The 15278-nt window shown below is 37.3% G+C and overlaps 1 protein-coding gene across 23 annotated transcripts in view; it reads left to right on the forward strand.

The window, feature by feature from the left end:
• The window catches only part of LOC127837030 (probable tubulin polyglutamylase ttll-15), an 87964-nt gene extending 76679 nt beyond the window's left edge, over positions 1-11285 (forward strand). For 7 of the 23 annotated variants that reach the window (XM_052363764.1, XM_052363765.1, XM_052363766.1 and 4 more), the window contains exon 17: positions 7120-11285. In XM_052363764.1, the coding sequence (XP_052219724.1) occupies positions 7120-7203 (84 nt within the window). In that variant the 3' untranslated portion in view covers positions 7204-11285. Of the gene's footprint in view, positions 1-4140; positions 4273-5019; positions 5126-5812; positions 5927-7049 lie in introns of those variants that run through there. The other 16 variants (XM_052363777.1, XM_052363774.1, XM_052363784.1 and 13 more) reach the window with 7 other exon arrangements.
• The last annotated feature ends 3993 nt before the right edge of the window (positions 11286-15278 follow it).

Below are 15278 nucleotides of genomic sequence, written 5' to 3' on the forward strand. Positions count from 1 at the left end.
TTTTATTTCAACGCTGAGTTTTTTTTAATAAATAAATTATTTATTTATGTTTTAAATGTTACGGACATAACATTCCGCGTACATCGCTTCAATATCATGTTCTTAATTCTATCCAACCGTTCTGCATTATAAAACAAACGTATACAATATAGTTAGTGAAACTAAATCACTCGCAGCATGCCAAAAAATGAGTCTGGGCTTGAACCCGGATCACCTTGGTGAGAAGCGTGTATACCAACAACGGCGCTGAAAGGACGTGCACATGTGTTTTCCCAGAGCGAGGCTGATTTTGTCTTTCAAATGAATTGTGCTGATGCAGCACTTACTGATAATGATTTCTTGACAGCTGATATAAAGATATATGCGAGGGTCGCATGATAGGAAAACATGGCTTGCACACGCTAATCTGGGACGACGCTTTACGCTTTTCTCCATTATGCGACTCATATCTAATGCAGGTGTTTCGAATTTCAACTCGAAAAGCAAAATAGGTTTGCCGAATGGTTTCCATGGGTGAGTCTTGGCCCGATGTTCTACAACGCGGTCGTTAGTTTCGAATCTCTGACGACGACATTATCAGTGTGTTCTTTAAAGTGATATTATGGGCATTTTTTCACTGATGAATTGAGCTGAAAAGAATTAACTGGTCAAAAGAGTTAGTTAAAATGTGGAAGCATACCAAGTATCTGCAACTAATCTTGCTACCAGTTGTTTATAAAAAAAGTATATAAATTATATTCGATATTTTACATGACTCACCCAGTCCTCTAAGCCGAAATGATCCGTAAAACAAAATAGTGTCTTTGTGTCGTATGAACGGATCTGCACTAAAACTAAATTGAGATTGACATCGTACATCGAATCATTTATGTCGTCAGTTGTCAAAACGAAAGTACGGTTGATATTCAAATGCATTATTTTTCTCTTTCCGGGATGTTGTTTTGGTATGTTGATGCTGCATTAACAAATATACATGTGTATGAAGTGAAAACACCAGAAATAAACAACGGTTGCGATAGACACCTATACACTGTCAGATGCCCATAATATCACTTTAAAGGAGCAACCGGCATTGATTGCTATTAAAATCGTTGATTATACACTGATTGATACACAGGACAAAATGTTCGGTACAAAACTCACGTCGGGTTCAGCGGCATAATAGTGACCAGCCAGGCAGCCTCAAACTGTATGCGGCTTCGGTCAATATATGATTTGGGGTTGAATGACTGGTCAAGATTATATTTACGCAGTTATTACTTAGTTGCCACTGCATCTAATTCCCAAATATGGAACGGTCGACGTTTATGGCTTTTCTTTGCATCAGAATGTGCAAGGCTATTATCAGTTTAAAAGATCAATATCTTATTCCGAAAGATGCAATCAAAAACGTATATCACGCAGCTTCTAAGAAAATCCCATTTGCCCAAATGCAAGCGAGCGAACTCGGGGATTCGGCAGTGAGATTTCGACAAAATCCCTTTACTTCAATAAATGCACCACAAACGCTCGTCTGTCAACGTCGCTGCCAATGAAATACATGTTGCAGACACACTTGGGAAACGGTTGATAACAACTAAAGGAATGGGCGCGATCGCAAAATGGCTTTTCATCCAGGAGAGAAAGAGAACCTTTTTACAAATAGGCACTACTTTCGACAATCACCACATGAAGCAAATATCGTAGTCTTTTGTCACGATAATATAATAAAAGAGCCAATCGTGATGAATCGATTATTTCCGGAAATTCAATCTATACATAGATGGTGACGTCACTACGTTACTGTCAGTAAGAACGGTGTGTACACAGTGTTGTAAATTAGCACAATTAACCAGCCATACGCGCATGCCCACAACAAACACATACGCAACGTTTCACAAGTGCACACAACATACATTCACGTGCACACAACATACATTCACGCATTTCTTGCGCGTATCATCACCGCTCATTAACAAAGCATTCAAAACACAATACGAACGCCGCTTGGAACTACTTTCCACATCCACGTCTACTTTCCTTTCGCAACTTTTAACTTGCCCCTTTCACTTTCACTTTGCTGGCACAAATCCGCAATTACATTACTTTGCTCACACACTTAGCAAATTAACATGTCAACATATCACATACATAGAATAAATACATAAATAACAACGTACTAAATCACTTGGCTTATATCTTTGCTCTTCTCAAAAATCAGTGCCATCAAATGCCCCTCGTAACCGATATTCGGTATGTCGACAACAGCCCTTTCAAAAGAGTACAACAACAACAAGCATGGCGCCAATAATGGATATTTACGAGTTCACAATGAATTTTTCGCTAATTAGCAGTCAGAATAGCGCTGTATCAATGTATAACGCACACCATCTTGTACAATGAACATTTCTGCACGGTACGCTTGTTACGGTAATACAAAACTGGGAATATTTCAAAAATCGGAGCCCAGGTTGTTCCAACGACTTTTTTTCGAATTCAAAAGTTGACGAGAGCCCATTAATTTCTCTCATCCGCCGGTCTGATTGAGTGTGGGTGGGACAACAACCGATACTACATCGAGGCCATCTCTTTCGCTATGCAACTCGTCCAGAGATACGGCATCGACTGTAAGGCTGACACTCTGCAGTCACTGACGTACGCAGGGAAGATCACTTTTAAACAAGATTTTATGCAAACACAATGGATCTAGACATATAGAAAGTCATTTATTTACTTAAGCTGTAGTTTAAAGTTCTTTCAATTATCTTGATTGTGTACACAACCTAAGGGTGATTGAGAGTCCTTCCTGTCCTTTGGGCTGAACCAGTACTGTACATCATGGTGTCTTGTGTTGAAAAGTTGATAACATTACCAGAGTGTGGATTAAAGTGGGCATGCTTGCAAAGCTACATAAACGGCATTATCCACTTCGGTGACCACATCAATTCTTACCATGATTGCTCTTTTATACAAGGACATCGCCTGGAAGTACTTTGTTAGCGCCGCGTACAACAAAATGGCTTGACAACACCTGTATGGCATGCCGTTGATGGGTCGCCGCCGTTTAGCTCCAAAGTGCACGATGTTGCCACAAAAGCAAGGTAGGTTAGAAAGAGTGCATGATGGGTATATATCTGCAGTTGATCAGCGCTTAATCAAACACGGATTTACCGGTAATTGTTTTCGATCGTTGTTTGGAGCATTTTTCCAGTCTTGATTTGTTTGCCGTTAAAGATGTGTTTGTCATTCTGTGGGTTGTGTGTGTGTGAGTGTGTTTATCCATTTTGATGTCGTTTTATCTCCGTTACTTGTAAATGCCTGGGAGGATGTAAAATTGTCCATTGCATAGCTAAAAGCTGGTGTGTGTATTTTGACCATTTATTATGCCATGGCATGTTCTTATTCTAGGAACTTCTTTGAGCTGGTGAGGTTTGACTTCATGTTGGATGAGAATCTCAAGCTGTACTTGATGGAGGTAAATAGGAATTCTATTGGTTTTATTTCAAATAATAATCTTTAGATTTAAAGGGTTTCAGCACTATGATAAAGGAATTGTAATTTAACAGATAAAAGTGTCTTTGATGATTCTTTTTCAAAGAATAAATAAAAATCAATTACAAAAATGTGGATCTTTTTTTAACATCAAAGTAAAAATGTTCGAAGAAAGATGCCTGTTTAGGTTTTAGAATTATACGAGGTCAACAGTTCAAATTACAAAACTAATAATGAAATTATTGACAAATTAAGGGTGTCAATGTAATAATTGTACAGATGAACTTTCACAGTCCAGACAACTATGTAAAATACAAAATGAGCTTCATTCTGTGAAAATAGGGCTTAATTCATGCGCATGAAAATGTGGTCCCAGATCAACGTGTGCAGTCCACACAGCTAATCACGGACAACACGTAACGCTCTTCTGGATTTTTTTGTTCGAAGGAAGTGTCACCACAACAAAAATCTAGTTACGGCGGAAAGTGTCGTCTCTGATTAGCTTGTATGGAATGCACAGGCTAATCTGAGATGACACTTTATGCATTTGTATTAAGCTCAGATTCCCATAGCGAGGCTCGTATCAGAAGACTATCATTAGTATTCAGAGTGTAGAACAAGATGACATCATAACATGTTTTTCAAGGTTTGTTTGTGCTCTGTTGTTAGGTGAACATGTCTCCCAACCTGTCCACCAATCATTTTATGGGAAACAAACGCTTGTACCAGCACGTCATCTACAATGTTCTACGAGTGTCCCGGATAGCTTCCATGGTCTACAATCAGTTTTCAAACATTAAGGTATAGCCATAAGTTATATCTATCAAAAAAGTAGGAGCAGTGCTCTGTGAAAAGGGATTTTAATGCATGTGCGTAAAGTGTCGTCCCTCAAGTGCACAGGCTAATCAGGAACAACACTTTCTGCCTTAAATAGATTTTAGGGATAGAGAGACTTTCTTTAAAAGAAAAATATCATAATAGCTGAAAGTGTTGTCCGTGATTAGCCTGTGCAGACTGCACAGGCTAATCTGGGAAGACACTATACGCACATGCATTAAACCCCCTTTTCACAGAGCGCCGCTCATGTATTTTCACCTTAGTTTAAACCTTTTTATTTTTAGCTAAATTGCATTTTAAGCCTTAGGCTTATTGACATGCTCTCATGTCTGTTTTCTGGGTAGAGCCAGTAATTGGTGTGATAATATGGGAGATCTAATGAATGCTTCTACAGTACGGAACAAACCTGTGAACTCCCCGTCGTTTGCGAACACCATATACACTACACCGCAGTGACATTCACCTTGATTTTACCTTGATTTGTTATAGTATGCTTGTGTCTGCCATTACCTAATAAATGCCTTTTAAAATGTATAATGTGTGCCAAATTTTTTTAATGGAGTTTTATGTGCACATTTACCGTTGAGACAGTCTTGTGGCCTTGGGGATCATATTCAGCAACCCAATAATTAGCTTGGGTATAGAGGATAGACCTGCTCGTAGCAACAAAATAAGCCTTGTTTTCCCAGAGTTGCCTGTCTGTTTTGACAGCGATGCTGACACAGATGAGATGCTAGCGTCTGACCGGGAGATCACTGTGTTCTCAGAGTGGTGTTCTATGCCAGAATGTGCCGGCAAACAGGGATGTGGTAATCTGGTGAGTAGTTGTCAGGGTTACAGAGATTTGGGAGATTTGAGCCTTGCTCTGGGAAATCTGGGCATAATGCATTTGCATTAAGATTCCTAAAGCAATTAGGTTGAAGTTGGATGGGATTGACACCTTTGTTGATCTGTATTGGGATAGCCACCACGAGAAAGCTTTCATAATGACCTAAGGGCTAACTGAAACGGCTGTTCATTATGACGGCAAAATGGATTGGGCTAGTGGATACAGAAAGTTCAGAAATGTGGACAACTGGTGTCTGTGTGATGGCTTAGCCCCCTATTTTTTGTTTTCCCATTTCTCCCATTGTTGTGCACTCTGTACCAGCATCATAGTTTCAAAGATTCATGTCTGCATCTTGCTTTAAGCGGTGTGTCCTGTGATCCTATTATTAAGAATTACAATCTGTAATCATCAGTGGCAGCGCTCAGTCTGTATCAATGTACCCAGTGTGCCCATCTGGAAATATTAGCCCCAAGCATTATTTTGTCCACCATGGATGGTTTTTCAATGACTGCATTAGCTATCAGCATGATTAGGCGGATTGTGAGGCTTAAGAATTAGGTACCTAAGTTAAAGATCGAGGTAACAATTCAATATAATATATCCAAGTTTTGGAATGTCATATTTGCTTGCATCAGTGTCATTGCTAAAATGTGTATTCCCACATGTTACTTTCAGCGGTGTGCGCTGTGCACCCAGTGCCTGCACGCCTCCCAGAAGGTGACCTTGAGGGAGGCCTACCTGGAACACTACAACAGGGGCGGCTGTCACAGGCTCATCCCTCCTGCCATTGTAAGTCGCACTTGTATTTGTAAGAGGTCGTAGTCAGGCTTATCAGGGACATCACTTTTCGCCTTGCCTGGAATTTCGTTTAGAAGTGACTTCCTTTAAAGAAAAAAATACATTAAAGCAGGAAGTATTGTCCCTGTTTAGGGTGTGTGGACTACACAGGCTAATTGGGGTGACACTTTACCCACACGCATTAAGCTCCGTGTTCACAGAGCACAGCTCATTTGTATGAGGTCAAAGTGGCGTGTTGATATGGTGTCCCCTGCCTAGCTGTCAGTGGTCACATGTTAAAGCCAGGCTCTTCAAGCGTTCTCAAAGTCTTTTCTTAAGACACCAAGTACTGGTTTTACCCAGGAAACAGGCCCAAGAGTGTCTTAGAAAGCTGCTTTTGATGTAATTGTGCTTTAATGAGAAGGTTTAAATACAGCATATCTATATTACCCAGCTTGTCTCATAGTATGTAGACAAATATAAAAAAGAATATTCAGAATGTTCTATTTATTTGGGTACATTTTGACTTGTCTTCAAACATACAGTATACAAAAACATAGAATTATTATGGTATATATTCATAAATACCGGTATAATCAATATAATTCTGTTGAATTTATTTACCGGTAGATTCTAACATGCTTTAATTTGTTTTTACTTAGTCAAAAGAACAAAAAGTCAATTAAACCTAACCAGAAAAAAGTGCAAATGTACCATTTTGGTAAAATGAGGTTAGCTTTGTTTTCTCTGAATTTGATGTAAGTAAATGTCATAAAAATATCATTGTTATTTTACAACACCTTTGAATAAAGCATAGCCACAGTCACTTAACCCTTCCCGGCTCAGATGCCAAGTGAAAATGGCTGTATGAAACCTGCAGCATAAAAACCAGAAAAGTCTGAAAGTCACATGCAGCCTGTTCAGGTTTTATGCTGTTTGCTGCTAATCAGTATCTTAGGGTTGGAAATGAAGCCTTAAAAACTTAGACTAGTGAACAAGGTCTTAAATTTATTTTGATTTTTAAGTGACTAAACTTGCATCAAAGTGTGAATCAGAGTGTTAAAGGCTTAATAACTTTTCAATGACATTTATTTTTTACTTGACTTTAATATTGTTTGTTTGTGTCCTTTTTCAGGGACACGAGGCAGCTTTAACATGGAGCCCAGAGAATCCAGATACAGATGCCTTTGGGCTTCAGAATCAAACAGAGAGGAATCGTCTCATGTATTTGTGGTTTGTCTGCATGTGCCGGAAAGACCGCACGTTCTGCCTGTGATAATGAGTTGTGATCTCATTTATTTAAGAAACTAAACTATAGCGTTCCAAATGAGCTGAGTTATGGTAAAATGGGGCTTCATGCATGTGCGTAAAGTGTCGTCCCTGATTAGCCTTCACATACAGCGCTTCCAGCATACACTGAAAAAGAAACTCCTTTTAAGCAAAAAATACAATTGAAGTGGAAAGTGTTTTCTCTAATCTGGGATGACACTTTACGCACATGCATCAAACATTGTTTCCCCAGAGTGCGGCTCATATGTATTTTGTATTTTCTATGCATTAAATGGTATTTTTTTAATTATTTATTTTAATACAAAATTATACATGCATATGGGCAAACCAATATAATATTTCCACCAAAAATGTCAAAGAACTTGAAATACATCATAGAGAAATTACGGCAACTTTTAGGGCGCAATTTGTTCTATATTTTGACTTGTATTTATATAATATACTCATTCTTGTTTAAGTACGCAGTCAGAAAATGCTTTGTTGTTTAATAATACAATTTTTATGCAACATTATTATGGTTTTTTTAACACATTTTTGGAGCAATTTTATTAATCCTTTGCTGTGCTCTCGCTCTTTTGATAGAGTGCTGCACAACAAATACCAGATTTACTTTTGAGTGTTAATAACAAGTTTCCATCTAGCAAAAGCTTTATATGCCATGTATTACCTCAACTCAAAGTGCAAATATACATTCCATTGTGTTCCTTCTCACCCAAAGGTTAGTGAAGTTAGACATTATAAAAAGTACACATTCAAACTAACACCAATACTGATTAAATAAGTACAATTTCCTAGAAATGACAATGACTCGTGGTTAAACTATGCAATTGGAGAATAATATAGCCATTTGTCAAGGGTATTGCTTTAGTTTATTTATTATTTTAATAATTTTAATTAAAAGATTTAATTGTGTTGTTTTTAGTAAAAATGCTGCTGGACAGCTTTTCATATGTTACAATTCATAATATTATTTGCCATGTTTCATCATGTTCTAGGTATTAATTATTAAAAATATTTTTTTACAAGTAGTTGTGAAAGGGTTTTGTAAACAATGTTAAATTTGTTCCACGTTCATTTGTTGCTTTACTATATTGGCTATTGTACTAGTTTCAGATCATGAAAATTTAGTTAGAATCATTTGTTATTTATATGGATTTTGATTTTATATGTTTGGTGATAGCTTTTATTGTTATATGTGTCGGTTTTACTTTGTTTTTTAAGTGTTTGCATACCTTCAAAGTATATTGCAATCATGCAAATTCATGGTGCGACTAAGCAAGCCTTAATTCCTATATGGCCTTCTCTGTGAAAAAACTGGTCTTTCCGAGTGTGCGTGAAGAGTTGTCCCAGATGAGCATATGCAGTCAGCACTCCACAGGCTAATCTGTGACAACACTTTACACAAATGCATAAAGTCCTGTTTACTCTGAGTGCTGATAATATTCTTATTTGAGAGCAACAATTTACAAGCCTGCATATAGGAAAAGTGAGAAAGCTCTATTGAAAACTTATCTGTACATGGCTTGTGCAAATTTTGATTTCTGTGCCTCAGATTTACAATATAAAACCAGATGTTAAGCCTGGTTTTTCAATGAATTAGGTTTTCCTCTTATACACACTTGGAACATTGTTCTAGCCCTTTTTTTGGCAAAACAGGGCTTAATGCATTGTGTAATGTGTGGTCCCAGATTAGCCCCTGGGGTCTGCACAGGATAATCAGGGACGACACTTTCTGTTAAATTGGAAAGAAAATAAAGGTAGTCTCTTCTTAACAAAAATAAAGTCTAAGCAAAAAGTGTCTTCCCAGATTAGCCTGTAAGGGCTGCAAAAGCTAATCTGGATCGACCCTTTAGGCACATACAATTTCCCAGAGGGCTGTTCATTTATTTAAATGCTCAGGGGTCGTATTCCAGAAGCATCGTAAGTTAAATTGTATTCTTATCCTTAAAGTGGGAAAATTTCTTAATTGTTTCATTTCATATTGCAATTGTTTGGCATCACAATTTACATGAAAATAACATCATTATGTCAATGTTATTTTAGGAATACCAAAAAATGATGTATTTCCTTATTAAGTAAAGAAATACAAAACATTGTAATTTTGACCTTAAGTGAAATTATTTAAGAAATTACTTAAGATGTCTTTTGAATACCACCCCTAATGAATGGAAGCACAGCCGTAATTTAATGGGACTTTTCATTTAAGCATCTAGATATCCTTTTTACTTGTTAGATTTAACTTCACTATAACAAGGTTGCACTTTTTCAAAGATAAGTAGGAAGCTACTCAGTAAGTATCAACTCTGTTATCATCTTCATTTACGTCTTGTTATATGTGTTAGATGCATCTATATGTATGATTGTTATATGTGTTAGATGCATCTATATGTATGATTGTTATATGTGTTAGATGCATCTATATGTATGATTGTTATATGTGTTAGATGCATCTATATGTATGATTGTTATATGTGTTAGATGCATCTATATGTATGATTGTTATATGTGTTAGATGCATCTATATGTATGATTGTTATATGTTTTAGATGCATCTATATGTTTGATTGTTATATGTGTTAGATACATCTATATGTATGATTGTTATATGTGTTAGATGCATCTATATGTATGATTGTTATATGTGTTAGATGCATCTATATGTATGATTTTGCCTATGAATGGGCATTCATCAAATATTGTTGTACTTTATTTGTGTTAACTGAAGTATTTGTTTTAATATTTATTTACTGGTATATGCTTTTTACAATCTATTAAAAGATACACATTGAATCAAATTAAAAATCTAATTTCTCTAGTTAAACTCTAGGATTGTCATTTGTAATAAATAACTCTTTTAAACGAAGACATATCATATTGTGGTGTTGTTATAAGAATTGTTGTTGATTTGTGAAAATGGCATGGCATGAAATAGCTTATTTTATTTCTGGATAACTTGTACCATACCTATGCAATACCTTACCTATAACTCTTACATATTATTTTTTATATTAGAAAATATTAATGAATACCATATATGAAGTCTTATTTGTCTGCTTAAATGGTTAAGTTTGTTATTTATAGGTGTTTTGACACTTTTTAGATCTGTTGTTATTATTTCACAGTTTGATATTCAGGTATAGTGTAATGGTTTGTTTAATTGTATATACAATGCAGCCTTTAAATTAATACATGTTAGAAGGTATTATGTTGTTGAATAAACAAATAAACTCAGGGCTTCAAATCATTCCGAAGTTAAAAAGTTATCAACAATTACTTCTTTAGTTGTACAATTAATCAAGTACCTGTCATTTACCCACTGATAAGTACTTTAACATGCCCCCACTTGTGTTACCCTTTAACATGTCTGCACTTGTGTTACCCTTTAACATGCCTGCACTTGTGTTACCCTTTAACATGTTCCCACAGTAGTCTCCCACTTGTGTCACCCTTTAACATTCTCCCACTTGTGTTACCCTTTAACATTCCCCTACTTGTGTTACCCTTGTGTTTTTACCATCATTCCTCCTGAGCCATCTATCAAAAAGTTATTTGTTCAATGTTGTATATTTGTATTGAGATTGTCATGTTTAAATATATGTTGAAATTTACGTATACATTTTAAACACACAATCTGTCAAAATGTGTCTCGGAATTTTAAAATATCTACATTTACCTTGTATTTTCACGAGAATTTTATTGTATTGTTTAGTGTCATTGTTCTTGCTTTATAGATATAGATATTAATCAAATGGGTTGTTGCCTTACAATCAGACAAGCAATACAGGACAAATGTTGCCTTATTGTTTCGATCTGCAAAATATGTATATTATTTACCTACTTTCTTTCTCTGTTAAAGTTATACTGTGTAGATGATTTTGTGCCATTTACATTATTATAAATAAACCCTGCTCTGGGAATTCCGGGCACATGCTTTAAGCCCTGTTTTTCCAGAACGAGGCTCAAATGCTTTTAGAATGTGTTAAATATAATCACGATATCTTTGACGCCTGTTCAATTTCTGTTGTGAATTGAACGGCACATTTTATACATGGAAAACAGAATACAAAATTGAGATGTTTTATTATATTCTTGTTCCTTTTCTTTTCGTCTCTTGTCAACTAAAGAGGCAGAGTTTGTGCTTTTATTTCCGAGATTGTACATTGAAATCGGACGAACGTTGCAGTATCTGTCTTGCAAGGTCTTTAATAACTCGCGTATTGAAAGCCAAAATGGCCTATCACACTTTACACAGATATGGGATGATTTTTGGCTGTGAAAGTTACGAATTCGGTGAGATTTAACTTAATGGACAAACTTAATGCATGTGCGCAAAATGTCGTCCAATATTAGCCTGTGCAGTCCACACAGGCTAATCAGCGACGACACTTTTCGCCTCAACCAGATTTTAGTCAAGAAAAGGCTTACGTTACAAAAAACGCCATAAAAGTGGACAGTTTGGTCCGTTATAAGCCTTTGCGGAATGCACAGGCTAATCTGGGACGACACTTAACGGACAAGCATGAAGCCTAATTAAGTGACCGAAAGTGCGCCGTATAAAAGCTTATTTTGACGATAAGCTATACACCATTAATAAATTTGTTTAACCATGCATTGAAATGTGTTGATATTTTTCAGCTGTAGTTTGGTCATAACGAGTCATGGTATTTGAAATAGGAATTGAACAACAACTTTCTACTCACTTGTACAATTAAGTTATGCACATGTACATTAACGACACTGACGTAAACACATATCCGACAATTAATTGATATTACTTGAATCATTACAGCTTATCGAGAAACATGCAGAATATTGCCAAATAAGCACACTCATAGCGATGCGAAAATGAATTGTACAACGTTTCAGTCGCATTGAATCTTGTTTGATCACTTTACAATACATTTACTTGTTATATTCCATAAATTTATATCACAAAATATTTTAAGCATTAAAATTCACATTGAAAAATACCGAATTCAACAATTTTAAAATTCGGGAGCGGAGATCCCTGCTGCACCCTCCCTTGTTGGGCTCCCCCAGTCAAACATTTCCTGCGTACGGCCCTGTGATGGCTGTATTATCTGCAAAACACCACTCAAAAACACACTCGCACTGTGGGTAATGAAGTTGTTAACAATTAGCGCTAATCACAACTATTCTACCTAAACGAAGTCAACGCATTTAATACAGCTTTACTGCATTCACGTTTTACAGCAATGTCAATTTGTATGAATTTGTTTAGAATTTAATAACGGGTATAGAAAGCTAAAAATCCGACATCACATATAAAAATACGCAGTATACACCCTTTTTCCGTCTATGAATCAATCAATCGGTTATGTACTGATCTGAGGTTAAGAAACGTCAATTAATCTGAACATCACCTATATCTCACATTGGCAAGCGATTAAATAAAGAATAAATTAAACAACGAGTATGCTAGTATTTCAATTAACTGGCAAAGAAGTATTTATATTAGGGATGGCATCGAATACCAATATCGGTATTCGAATGTTCGCAAATTCATTCAATCGAATATTCGAATATTCGCATAAAACGGCTGGATTGATTTTACCTTGTTATGTGTTAATTTCCATTGGTTTGTAAGTTATATCCGTTTGCTAAATACGAGGCTGTTTATTAACGTTGCTATCGAAAAATTGTATCGCTGTCGACTAATACTATGACCGGTACTGTGATCGGGCACAAATAGAATGTAAAACATCGTGTCATAGAATTTTATTTTTTAATGATTCCACAGATTTGTAGCAGACCGCGCATATGTAAAACTAAGTTTACACACATTACACGTTGCGGTCTTCTTATCCACAGACCGTGTAAAGTATTCCATACTGCAGAAGGGGCTGGTGGCATTTTCAGATTTGAATTATGATTCCTTGATGATTATTTAGTTTATATCATCTGTTACTTTTGAGTAATTCACATTATTTAAATGTCTGTTCAAACTGTGATAACAAAAACTAAATTATTATTCGCAAGTTATTTGAAGCCCTTAATTGGTACCTAATTGACAAACAACAGTTCGGGCCCTTTCTTATAGTAAGTATATTGCATTGCGCGATTCAAGTAATTCACACATTTAAATGGCTGTACATACTGTGATCACAATACTTAATTAATATTCGCCAGTCAATTGAAACCGTTAATTGGCACCCCATTGGCAAACAACAGTCGGGGCCTTTCTTAGAGCGTGTATATTGCATTGCGCAATCAACACTGATACGGGCCGCGTCATCAGTTTGACACGAAGAACGTCACGTCAAACATGTTACTCCCAGGTGGCTTCGGTTGCTTTTTAGTAAGCGGTTCGCAGGTCATTAAATATTGGTGAAATTACGTTTGAATAAAAATGCGAATTTGCGAATATCATTTTTATTATTCGAATGCTGACCATTCAATCGAATATTCGAATATTCGAATAATTTTGCCATCCCTAATTTATATGGTTTCGGTTCCTTTGTAAGCACGTTTACCGGTACATGTCATCATAAGACCGAACATATTAAGTTAAATTAAAAAATACAGGCGGGTTTATTACGACGGCAATAGGCTGTTGGTATTGTTGTGCAATTTTTTGTATTTTAACATCGCAGACTTATAACATGAATTACATTTCGAAGGAACAAACCTGTGTTTCTGCGATTCATGTAAATTCACTTGCATGGTTGCACATAATTCAAATTTGGTTAATTAAATAATATCAGAAATTTTATGAAGATAATTATGTTGATCAAACTTTATTCAAATGAAATAACTATATAATAAATGGAAGAGAACAATTTTTTTGTCAAGTTAGTCTTTGATTTTCTGAATGCAACACGATCGTCTTAATACTCCATGGATTCGTTTTAGGAGTTGCCGTCCTGTGCCCGACGCCTTCTTCTTTGCTAAGCCACTATTGGCGTCGTCCTTATATGGCTGCAGGTACTTTTCGTCAGAGCGGTTCTTGTCATCACCCAGGAGCACGCAATCCTCAATCCCGTTGTCATCATCATTGCAGCCATTGTCATCTGCGCAGCCTTTGTCATATGCGAGACCCTTGTCATCTGCACTGTCTTTGTCATCTGCGCAGCCTTTGTCAACTGCACATCCTTTGTCATCAGCGCAGCCTTTGTCATATGCACAGCCTTTGCCATCTGCACAGCCTTTGTCATCTGCGCATCCTTTGTCTTCTGCAAAGCCTTTGTCATATTCACAGCCTTTGTCATCTGCACAGCCTTTGTCATCTTCGCAGCCTTTGTCATCTGCGTAGCCTTTGTCATCTGCGCAGTCTTTGTCATATGCGCAGCCATTGTCATCTGCGCAACCCATATCATCTGCGCAGTCATTGTCATCTGCGCAGCCTTTATCATCTGCGCAGCCTTTGTCATCTGCACAGCCTTTGTCATCTGTGCATGCGTTGTCATCTGCACTGCCTTTGTCATCTGCGCAGCCTTTGTCATCTGCGCAGCCTTTGTCATCTGCGCAGCCTTTGTCATCTGCACAGCCTTTGCCATCTGCACAGCCTTTGTCATCTGCGCAGCCTTTGTCTTCTGCGCAGCCTTTGTCATCTGCGCAGCCTTTGTCATCTGCACAGCCTTTGTCATCTTCGTAGCCTTGTCATCTGCGCAGTCTTTGTCATCTGCACTGCCTTTGTCATCTGCGCAGCCCGTATCATCTGCGCAGTCATTGTCATCTGCGCAGCCTTTATCATCTGCGCAGCCTTTGTCATCTGCACAGCCTTTGCCAGCTGTGCATGCGCTGTCATCTGCACTGCCTTTGTCATCTGCGCAGCCTTTGTCATCTGCGCAACCTTGTCATCTGCGCAGCCTTTGTCATATGCACAGCCTTGTGCCATCTGCACAGGCTATTTGTCATCTGCGCAGCCTTTGTCATCTGCGCAGCCTGTGTCATCTGCACTACCATCGTCATCTGCACAGACGGTGTCAGCGTCCGCAGTCTTTTCATCTTCGCAGCCTGTGTCATCTGCGTAGCCTTTCATCTGCGCAGCCAGTGGTATCTGTGCAGCAATTGTCATCTGCGCAGCCTTTGTCATCTGCACAGTTTTGCCATA

Source organism: Dreissena polymorpha, chromosome 7 (genome assembly GCF_020536995.1).
Source record: "Dreissena polymorpha isolate Duluth1 chromosome 7, UMN_Dpol_1.0, whole genome shotgun sequence".
Lineage (NCBI taxonomy): Eukaryota > Metazoa > Mollusca > Bivalvia > Myida > Dreissenidae > Dreissena > Dreissena polymorpha.